Raw genomic sequence first — 12,094 nt, 5'->3', positions numbered from 1 at the left:
CCAACTGCTTGTAGAAAAAGCCATCAACAATAAAAGTGACTGGTTAAAAGGGTGGGGAGTGGATTTAAGCTACAATCCTAAAATACATTTTCTTATGTACAAATCTCACTAAGCTCAACAGAACTTACCTCTCAGTAGATATGCATACCACATTTAGGACTAAACCAGAGTTTGTCATAAACAGTAATGGATGGTATTATTAAGAAAGAACTATCTTGCCATATGCAAAATTAGCCTCCATGCATAGCGTATCTCACTTGTAGAAAGTAGAATTACTCACTTTTCCTAGATTAGAATATTAAGTCACAAAGTAACTTAAATAAGAGTCTAATCATTCATACAGGAAATGATGTAGCTCAATTGCTTTTTTGCTTATTAATTTCATTTCTATACTGTGCAAGCCAAAGTTTCTGGGTGGTTCACAAAATTATGGGAGGTTCACAACTTGAGTTCATGTTTGTGTGGTTCAGCAATATGGCACAATAATGAATGACGCAGAATTACTATAAAGCAAAGTATGGCTGAAACTTCACCATTCTACTACAAAGGAGCAGGACATAGTTGTCTGAATGTTCAATGCAGGTTGGTATTATGAATATCCTGTTATAAGAAGTTTCATTAAGTCACATGACATGGGGAACTCTAAGGAGGAAATCAAAATTAAGGGCCAAGGATTCATTTTCCCTTAAGTCTTTTGTGTCCCAAAGTAAAGGCTTGCTCCAGTAGAGGAAAGGTGTTATTCCTTCTTCCACATTAAAAACTTTGCTTGCTATAGGCCTCACGAAAACGATCTCCAAGCGAGCAAGCCGCTGCCTCACCACACGCGCCTGCCTTGCACACCCCACCCCCTTGCCGGCCTGCACCCACCACTGGCACCTTTCAAGTGGCCCCCTGTTGAAAAAGTGTGAGGACCCCTGTTCTAAGAGAAGAGAAACAAAGATTTTTAATGTGGTATAAAACCTTTGTCAATGTACTTGTCAGCAAATTCCCATAAACTAGAGAACATCAACAAACTGGTCCCTGTAAACAGACCAAGATCTAAAATATTATTTAGAAAAATGGTTAGGAAGTTATAAAGTGAAATCAGCCTCCTACAATAAGCAGCAAGACTTCTGGGTAATTAGCTGAAGGAAAAACAAAACACAATTTAAAGAGACCTTTCAGAAGTGTTTCAAGTTGCTGCAATGCAAGTACTCTGAAAGAGACAATTCATCTGTGCTATTCAGCTGACATTTTCAGGAACTAAGACAAACTTTTATAGAACAAGAATGTAGGAGGCTAGCAAGTGAAACACAACAATGAACAATATATTGTTTCCAAAAAGAAAAATGGTCAGAAAAAATTTGAATGTCTCACATTAAGTAAAACACTCTTAGACAACCAGTCAATTTTTATTCAAAACTTGTATCAGTCATTTTCTTTAATGGAAGCCAAAGATGAAGGCTAAAAAGCATCATCCAAATGCTTGAAAGACTTTTTAAAAATCCATAATCACTACTAACTGATTGCTTTCATTTCCATACTATTTGAAAATATAAACAAATGAGAACAGGAAACTATTTTGATTCTATTATGTCAAGGTTAAAACTTTCTATTTTAAGTTACTTTCAGTTGCTTTGTGACTGTCAAACCTAATGAAACAATTTAATACCCTCAATTCTACAAAAGCATCCTTGAAGAAACAATCACACTACCCATCCATTTCTAAGTGCATATGCAAGGAACAAATCCAGTTTTGCTCACATTAAGCTCCTCTTTTTTCATCATCACTGAGCATCTTTAGTATCTCCGTGTGCAAGAACAGTTATACACTCTGTGTACAAGTTCCATGCTCAACTCTGCAAGTGCAGTATATAACAAAGAGCGTTGTGATACTGCTGTTGCAGGTATAGTTCTACCTTCTACTCACAATGTAAAGGTGAAACCTAGCTCATCCGTCTGATGCCAGTGTATTCCTCTGGCTCTCCTATATCATCTTCATCTTTGCTTAGCAGGAACCAGTGCTGATGTGCCAATAAACTAAACTCATGATTCATCTGTACAGTGTTATTAGATTGGTTACCAGACTCTTATATAACATCCTAAGACTCATGTGCAAAATGCAGCAATTACCTTAAAAGGGCAATTAATATCAAGTGAGACAAAACTATGCAGCTATGCCTTATTAGCTGGAACAGGATGGCATTTCAGTTGCAAATGGTACAAGCTGAAGCAAGTTGAGCCAGCAGCACCAGATCAGTCCACATTGGTAGTGCTTCAAACAACACTGAAGACTAAGTAATTAACAGTAAAACTTCAGGCAGCCGTACCAATTCAACTGAAGTTGTTTTTGTTATTTACAGGACATTTGATATGTGAGATCAGCATGATTTGAATGCTTTTGTTTTAACATTGTGAATTACAACAACTATTAATAATCTTGTTGTCCAGTTCTGGATATGTATTCCCCCACATCCCCCCTACCACACCCTGCTGCCAAGAAAATGAAATGCTGCATTAATGGATGAGAATCAAACCTCAAGCCTAAGAGGAATGCTTTGGTTGTATGAAGGTGAGTTTATTCAGCTTTGGATAAGCTGGGATCAGATCATATGCTTCCCCATTCCAGAACATTTGATAATTGCTAAACATCTACTGCCTTAACAAAATTATACATGTGTCTCTGTGTGAGCAATTTACTCCTAATCTAGAGCACAGTTTCAAAAGCGTATGTCCTAATAGTAGTGATCTTCTGGACTAATTCACTAAATGCTTGATAGGTTATGTTGATCCAAGTACATGTTTTGTACAGGTATGGTATAACACAACTGCCAAATAAAAGACAGCTCATGACTCTTCTGCAAAGAAGTCACCTGAGAAAAATACGTGAAATATGTTTTTAAAAGTCGGGACATCAAATTGCAATTTAATAAATTTCTGCTATCAAAATTAATTAGACCAGTTTGAAATGCCCTGAAATGCAAAGCATCAGGAATCAAGATAAATTAAGGAAATTATAACACATCCAAAATGCTGAAGAGAAATGTGTGTGCATGCATGCATACACAGAGACCAAAGAAGAGAATAATACACCAACATATTGCACTGGATGGACACATTTCCATGATTCTGAGATAGTCGTCATTCATAGTACAACCCTAACTAGGATAATTTTGATGCTAATTGATCAAAATATTTGGATCACTTTGATTTCTTGGTTATCTCAGGTCTCATGGCTAGAACATAAGAACCATGGATGGCCACATAGGACCATTTCCAGAAACACATAAAATCCCAACTAATCTTTGAGGATAACACATTTCACAGATCTCTATTACTGTGGCACTTTTGATAGGAAGAGCTGCCAGAGGATACTGTAACCACTTTAAGAATAGTAACTTGTAATTTGTTCTTTTTCAGTCAAAGGTGTCCATGGAGGTGTCAGACATCAGTGCCAGAGCCACCTTCCTTCCTTTAGTCACTATGACAACACCAGCTTAGCTTCTGATCTTTGTCACAGAATAAGTAGATACCATTTAACAGTTTGCTGAATAACAACAATGAAGTATTGACAAATATTGCAAATAAAATTGCTGATACAATTAAAATTGCTGATTTCATTTTGTATACTGTGAGGAGTATGGATGTTCTCTCACTTCAGAAAAAAAAATAAAAAGGGTGGGATATGTTCATTAAGATCAGTGGTGCCCAACAAGAAAAAATCAAGCTACATTTTAAAGTTACTTGCAACATGGTTGCTGGAATACATTAAAAAATGTTATCAGATGAAGCAAGATTTAACCCTCTCCTTTCCTTACAAAATGCCACAAACTAGAATGAATATTAGTATTATTTCTATGCCTTGAATCATTTTCAATAGTGTTCCAGTCACAGATTAAAATCACCCACTATAGAAATGCCTTCTATTTCTATTGTTGTCTAATACTGGAGACAGTATTGATTCCAGGCAATCTTGACAACAGTTAGCAAAATATATCAGAAGGTGTCCTCTATTGGTCTGGGTGATTTGCAGTTGTCCCATAGCAGTGACAAGGGAAAAGGTAGACTTTCAATTCGCTTTGGATAGGTGTTAGTGAAACAAAGTTAGAATAGAACGCCAACAAGGCAGAGGGAAAGAGCACCAATTATTCTGTGCCTCATGTGGTTACTAGGAAAGATGCAGGAGTCTATTAGGGCCTTATTTTAGATGAAAGAAAGAGAAAGCTAAGGGCCAAGGATGTACCACCTACAGTCATTCAATACTCCTAAGGGACTGGGGGATCCATTTAAAGGGCTAGAGGATGCTAAGTTAACTTTTGTATGTTTCCTACATCTTGTCACTCAATCTGTTATTTACTTTGAGAAGATTAAGCAAAGACTGCTCAGTTTCCTTACTATTATCTCATCCTGTCTGCAGAAAAGAACTTTTTAACTCAAGGGTGACATGCCCTCATCAAAAACATTCTGTTCAAACAGTGCATGGGACCAAAGCCACATGCATACACCAATCACACATCTATCACACATTTCCTCCATTCAGACACATAATATGTCTGCTCCAAAGCAATTAGGCATAGAAAATCCTCCCACTGGAGTTTTTTTTTTTTCTGATCAGGCCTTTTTCAGGACGGATTGCTGCACTAGGAATGGGAATTTTCATAGGAGATGTAGTGTGGGCTTTGCTCATGCTTAACTGCTGATTTGTCCAGGAGGGCAGTCATGGGCTAGCTGAGGAGACCTGGTGGGGTTGCCAGCTGCCAACCCTATGGTATAGAATTTTCCCTTTACAGGATTTATCACATGACTCTGAGGTAGATAATAAGCTAACTTGTTTCTTCATTGTGCAAGCAGAAATGCTTTTATACACATTTACTCTCATTTCATGTCTTATACTTCTATAGTGTCTAATATCCAAAATTCTCCAGGCGGAATACAAGATTTAAAAACTTTAAAATGCACTGCTGTGATTAACTGATAATTCTCCAAGTAGAAAATAGGCTTGAACTCATATATCTCTCCATTAGCACCCAAACTAAAGCATGGAGAAGAATCCTGCACATAAAACTTGTGAAAATTAGAATGTTACTGCATTACACATGTACCATCTAAGGGGTCACTGGTGCTTATGGAACTTGCAGTACACACACGGTAGATGCAGTCCAGACATTTTCTTCCTGACTGTTTAAAAAGGACTAGCAAATGAAAGCAGGAAAGCACTGATCATCTGTTTTGGACAGTAGGACTTCAGCACAAGCAAAATATATTAGTATTATACAAGGTGCTTTCTTTTACTAAGAACAAAATCACCACAGTCAGAATTCATTTGGAAGTACCAAATGGTAGTACCAATGATATTACCATTACTAGTTCAACTAACAAGGGATAATTTCAGAACTTAAGATTAATCCAGTCAACCAAAGCAACTTAAGTTTATTCAAAAGACAGATGGTTCTACAAGCATCTGTAGAAAGCAAGTCAAATTTTGTATGAATTTTCAGTAAGGCTATTATAAATCAAAGCAAAGGGGTTAAGGACATACTTATGAAATAGAATTTTTAACAGAAATCTAGACACATGCCATGTGTGTCCAAGGCAAGATGCAGAAAGAGTCATGCAAAGAACAGAAAATACCTGTACCGAGCCACCATGTCTGTCAGCTGCTAGGTGAGCTCTCAAGTGATGGGGATTGGCCTGATGGGGGTCCCAAGCTGCCCTGTGGTCTGTCGACTGCAAGTTATATAATGCATTAAACATGCATGGAAAAAGAGGAATAAGAACCCAGAACATATTAAACATGTCATGCGACTAAAAAACTGCTTTCTACATAAACATCACAAGAACACATGGGCAACTATGCACATGTAGCAATACGTGTACATATGTATTTGAATATAGAAAGACATGTTTAAAGTTTAAGACTAAAAGATTAATTGGAATAATTCAACAGAAACTTCAAACATGAAACTCCATGCAGAATGGAAAAATTTGGGGGCAGCCATTATGGGTGGGACAAACTTTTTTTGTAAACGATATCAATGTAATATCACAGATGGGTACAAACAAAGGAAGAGCTTCAGTATTTCCATGGAAAGCACACTTCACTAACACAGACTGTCACTGTAACGTCTACTTTTTTAATCCTGTCAAAACTCCTTTTAAAAAGTAGCAATGGACTTCTTATTTTTACCAAGTAACAATCCTATCATTGACAATAGCATACATTTCGTATATAAGTGTATGAAGAAAACAACGTTTTTGGAACAAAAGCATTTATACATTATTTTTTAATGTGTGATGACTAGTCCAAGGATGAGGGACTTGCAGCAATCCAGATGTTGTCAGATACAAATTCCCATCAGCCCCAATATGGCAACAGTGAGAGATGATGGAACCTTCAGACCAACATCATACAGAAAGCCAGTTTCTTCATCCTTGCTGTAATGTTTCCCCCTGATTTTTGGGCCAGGTTGTACAACTAACTCATTTTAAAAGCATAAGAGCCCTAGTTTTACCATTAACTATTTATGTTTCACCCGAACCTTTTGAGCATCTTGGTCTTGTAAAGGACTATCTGTCCTACTGAGGCTAAGTAAACTATAGATGCAGCCAGGCCAGCAACTATCACTAGCTTGCTCTTAAAAATACTAAAAATGGGTACCGCCAATATTTGGTGTTCTTATTTTTTCCCAGATATTGTTGTAAAGCCAACCAATATAGTTCAACTCAAATGGCTGAAACACCTCAGGAAATTTAAAATATAAAATGAAATATAGAGCATCTCACAGACTAAAGGAAAGCATCAAATCAGTCATTTCAAGAACATGTTTAAAATTGTACTATTGGACTAAAATTGTACTTACTATAGACTAAAATTGCACTACATACTGGAAGTTAAGAACTTTTTGGTCATATCAACATGGAAAATTCTCACATGAGTGATTGCAGCGCTTAAACAATTTTCATGCATTTCTGTTTGCTTTCCACAGTGCTTTTACTAAGACAAGACACATCATTATGGGGAAAAACAAAGAAGTATAGGAGTTCTAAAACACTGCTGACATCTGAAGCTGAAGCTAGACCATAATTCTAAGTTAAGTGTACTTAACCAAAAAACTAGATTCTAGAAGAAGGAAATAAAACAATGCACACCCTCTTCAAGAGTGAACTCTCCACTTCTTAAACCATAGTTAATCAGAGCACTAACCAGAAGTACCTCTAAATCAGATTTGAAATCTGTATTTGAGACTGGATTCAAATCCTGCGTTAGCAGAAAAACTGGTTGTGTTTATGGCTAATGTCAGTGTCAATATAATGTTTATCCATGGTGATGGGGTGTGGGGGGGGGGGCGTTATTCTGAAGAAGAGAGAGGCTGGGGTGGAAAAGGATAATCTCGCACCCATGCCTATTGCTTTTTCAGTGCCTCTGTATTCTGCACTGACAGCAGAAAATTTAACATTGTAATGAAGACTGAAATATTGATGCTTGAATTAAAACACACACACATGCACACAGTTTAAACTTATTTAAAGCCTAAAGTCAAAACACCCATACTGATGTTATACGCCAGAAGCAAATGAGTACACTTCTGTTGTACTGGCAGCATAAGGCAGAACAAAATTATTACAGAAGAACGCTGGCACACATTATTGGTGGATAACGTACCTGATTTTTGGACTGTTGCATTTTATCTCTGTGTGGATGTGCTTCTCTGTTGGAAGTTATCGCAGGATCTGAATGGATTGAGCCCACTGGAGTAGGCTATAAACAATACAATAGTCAGAATACTGGTAAAATTGTAGATTTCAAAGATATTAACATTTAAAAAACTTATTGAAGTAATTTCAATTCCCATGGCCTAACATAGGCTGGCCACACTCATCTAGAAAACTTTTTAAGTAGTATTACCACCACAAAGATTATTCACATATATTACTAGATTAGTGTATGTGAACAGGAAGGCTAGTAATTTTGTGGACCTATCTATAAGATAGAGTTTAACTTAGCTATATTTTAAACAATTATTTTCAAAGACACTTGAAGGGGATCTCCTAACATTTAACCCAGAAGCAGACTTTCATTAAACAGTTTTAACTTACTGATTGGGTTCACATGACACAACAACCTACAGTTATTTGTTATGGTTGGTTGTTTTCTATGTCATGCAAACCCTGTTGTGGTGAGCAGTCATTATCAACTTTGTTGAATGACAACTATCTGTTCTAGGGTTTGTTTGTAGCATGGGCACTTACATGCAAACCTGCCTTGTGACAAGAGACAAAACACTCCATTTCATTGTGAAAGTTACTTCAAGAGTTGGTTCACTAAAGGCATGATCCAATGGACACCAGAACGAGTCTAAAAAGTGATGGGAGAAGCTGGAGTCCCAGCACCTAATGTGCTCTGTAGTAAGACCTGGGACTCTGAATTCAGAGTGCAGTCAGTCTACTCCATAGTATGAACAGAAAAAACAGTGTCAGCTATGGCACCAAGGTTGGAAGAGAGGGGAGGGGTCAAGTTCTGCCAGAATTTGAAATACTCTGGTTGCATCTCCACCTCGCCTTCTTACATTCCAGGGCAAAAGACTTAGATAGCCCAAATCAGTCATCTAAGTATTTTACAAGGCAAGAAAAGCACAATGATGACCTTCACATTCATGCTTCTTCTACCCTTCACGGAATGCCTATAATTCTTGGAGTTTGTGGTATTATGGGCATCCTCACTGGATTGTGCAGTTAAAAAGGAGAGCTGACAATTCTGCACAATGCAGCAAGTAGCATCTGAGAGCTCACACATTACATTTGCTATTTAAATTATCTAAACCTTGTGAACTGAATGTACATTTCATTGGTGCTTATGAATATACAAGTTCATTATTAAATGATCGCATTATTAAGCTTCCATATTCTCAAATGCAGGGAATGTAAACAGAAAGATTCAGTGCTACTTTCTGTAAACAAGATCCTATTAGCTATTTTGATTAAACTATAGAAACAAAACAGAGTGCTACATGCAATGGAATGTAAAACAGGATATAGCTTATATATAGTCCTTATAGTTCTCTACAGCTGTTATCCTCAAAGTGTAAACAGTGTCTATCTTCCACATCCTCAGAATACAAGACAAATATAACTCCAGTACCCTCTCCAAAGAGAAAAAAGGGCCTATAAGGTTCCAGAAATGATGGAAAAGTAGTGAAGTTAAAATGGAGTGTCTTCTATAACTCCGTCTACACTGCTGTATTTTCTATATTGCAGACAAGTGGTCTCTATGCCAACATCCAGATTCTGTCACGAATTGCAGGAATATTTAAGTAGTATTTCAATGAACTTACCAGCTGTTTACCAATCCAGTCATACTCATAATCAAACAAATAGCCCTTTCGATCAAACAGGTCTGTAAAGAGCTTTCTTAAGTAGTCATAGTCTGGTTTTTCAAAAAAATCTAGTCTTCTCACATAACGAAGATATGTAGCCATTTCCTCTACATGAATAAATATAAGTTTATTATTTTAACTGTTAGAAAACATATGAGAAGTTATGTGCATCCTTAGTCTTCATAGTAAAAGAAAGAAACTTTACAAGATGTAATTTGCAGCACAAGTAAAGATTAAACCCTGACGATTCATATTTAAACATAGACTCTAAGGATAAATTTTCAGCAATTAACCCTTGTCACATTTGTTTATTCTTAATCTTACTTTCAATGAGAGAGAGCGAGAATAAGCACACTAACTCCACCCAACCCTGTTGCCATTCTCAGTACCTGCCTCGCGTTCAAGTTGAACTTCTAGGGCAGGAAAGTTCTTCTATAGAGGCTCCCCTTAGTATGTAGAACTGAGGGCAACTGTATAATCTTTACCGTACTGACTATTGATCTTCCTTGTTGTGATGTGTCTCATTTTTTAAACTCTTGGAGAGTTTTCATTTACATCATCATCTTCATGGCACTAAACTAAAATCCAACTTCAAGTGATAAATATTCTTGATTTACATATTCTGTCTTAAAGAGATAGGAGCAGTTGAACCCTATCCAAATGAGTTTGGTATGCATTTGTGGTTTCCAACAGTCTGTCCTTTTTCTTGTGAGCCTCTGTTGTATAATCCATTTTGTATATAGGAATATTGTTCCAGGGAAAAATTTGTTGAAACAGAGTTTCATGGAGGCATAGTATGCTCCTTCATTCCTTTGAACATGTTCAGGGAGATGTATCATTTTGTTTGCACACATCCATAATATATACGGGTTAGGATTTCTATACCATGCCATGAACATCACAACACAAACCACAACAAGAAAAAAAATTAAATGCATTTTAATTACTTCCATTCTATAAAATCAAAGCATTATAATCCATACAACTGTATGAAGTAATAGAGGCTGAAGTCATAAACAGTAGACTCTCACTTAATTGGCACCCATGGGGATTGCTAGATGCAGGATAAATGTAGTTTCTGGTTGCTTGAGAGTTACTATTAAAAATAGGCCTAATTAATACTATACTCCATACCATTCCATACCATACCATAAACTCTGTATTGACTTGATATTAATACTGAAATACAGTAAGTAAAAGCAAATTAAGACACATGAAGACTTCTGTCTTCTGAGACTCAGCCTTAATGTCATAGATGGTTGATTAACTGACATTAAATTCCTGCATTAGCACTCCATGACGCTCACCTTTCCCAGTCCTTTTGTGTATTTCCATCTTCTGCTTGAGGGTAAGCACACTTACCTGGGACCTGTTTTGGCATGCTTCAGAGAGAGCACAAAATTTGAACAACAGGTCCCAATGACTGGTATGTTCACACATGGCAATTTGGCAGGAGTGGGAGACAAACATGGGCTTAGTCACAGCGCAGTGCATGGCGTGTGGGCATGGCACACCAAGTTTAAGCTTATATTTCCGCTGGAAACTGATTTTATTTTAATTTCTATTTAAAGTATTATTTCTTTGATTTTTTGCCACTTGCCTGAGAGTGCCAGTTGCTTGAGTTCTGGTTAACCGGGAGTCTACTGTACTTGTCAAAAATGTTATTCTGCTATTATGTTTATTTAGAGCTTTTGCACTAATTCACCCATTGTCAAACTTAACACAGATTTTAAATTTCCAGACTCTGAACTTATTGCACTCACCTATCAACATAAATGGAAAGTTCATGCAACAGAGGGATATACCCTTATTCTAGCTTCCTTTCTACTTCCTTATTCCCAAGCACTTTATGCTCTACTCCTCCCTTTCCACAAGTTTTCTTATCTTACATACTGTTCCTGTGGTAGAGGTCATTATTTATTTTATTTCTATACTGCTCATAACCAAAGCACTCTGGACAGTTTACAATATAGGTTTTGGCGTAACACTGGTGATGTGAACAAAACCTTTGCTTCTTATGAGTCTCTCTGATTAATTTACTATATAGCAACTACAAGCCACCTACTGCATAATCAGCTTCATATGAGCTGTTACAAGCAACTAAGCTCAACATAAAACATAAGACATTTCTCTAGGCAACTTAACACAGTGTGGGAGGATCACCAACATAAGATTACTATAACAAGTACGAAAAATCATGGGTATAATTTAGTGATCAGTTGCCAAGGTAATTTCAATATAAATTGCTCTTTGACTGTTGAACTGATTACCTGGGAAGTTTTCACACAGTACTTCTATGGGAGTTGCTCTCTTTGTGTCTCCAATTTTCTGATACCGTTCTTTCAATGTATCTGCCTAAGTTTGGAAAGACAGGAAATTGACTGCTTCAAAAACATTTTATGAAACTAGGACAATAGCTGGAGAACTAAGACAAATTTAAATAAGTAACACACTACCTTTAAGCCCTGCCATGGAAGGCTGCCTCGTAAAAAATACATGAACATATGACCTAAAGCTTCCAAATCATCTCTTCTACTTTGTTCTGAAAAAATAAATTGAAAACATTAAGATTAACAAGAAATTCTGAAGCAGTACATAAGACATCAATGATACAAATAAACTATACAATTGTTTACAAAGTGTATTCTATATTTTGTAGCTTTTCATTCAAGTACAGTTTCAATATACTGAAGTATATATATTCAAGTATACTAAAAATATTTAGTACAGAAAAGGCTATT

The 12,094-nt window shown here is 36.6% G+C and overlaps 1 protein-coding gene across 15 annotated transcripts in view; it reads right to left on the bottom strand.

Moving 5' to 3' along the window:
- CSNK1G3 (casein kinase 1 gamma 3) overlaps nt 1-12,094 on the bottom strand; it is a 77,984-nt gene that overhangs the window by 13,875 nt on the left and 52,015 nt on the right. For 11 of the 15 annotated variants that reach the window (XM_044445870.1, XM_044445864.1, XM_044445872.1 and 8 more), the window contains 5 exons: nt 11,810-11,895; nt 11,624-11,708; nt 9,312-9,460; nt 7,643-7,738; nt 5,611-5,706 (listed from right to left, as the gene is read on the bottom strand). In XM_044445870.1, the coding sequence (XP_044301805.1) occupies nt 5,611-5,706; nt 7,643-7,738; nt 9,312-9,460; nt 11,624-11,708; nt 11,810-11,895 (512 nt within the window). The remainder of the gene's footprint in view (nt 1-5,610; nt 5,707-7,642; nt 7,739-9,311; nt 9,461-11,623; nt 11,709-11,809; nt 11,896-12,094) is intronic. The other 4 variants (XM_044445859.1, XM_044445861.1, XM_044445869.1 and 1 more) reach the window with 2 other exon arrangements.

Source organism: Varanus komodoensis, unplaced genomic scaffold (assembly GCF_004798865.1).
Source record: "Varanus komodoensis strain SLA01 unplaced genomic scaffold, ASM479886v1 scaffold5, whole genome shotgun sequence".
Taxonomy (NCBI): Eukaryota; Metazoa; Chordata; class Lepidosauria; order Squamata; family Varanidae; genus Varanus; species Varanus komodoensis.
This window is presented reverse-complemented; position numbering and strand designations above follow the sequence as displayed.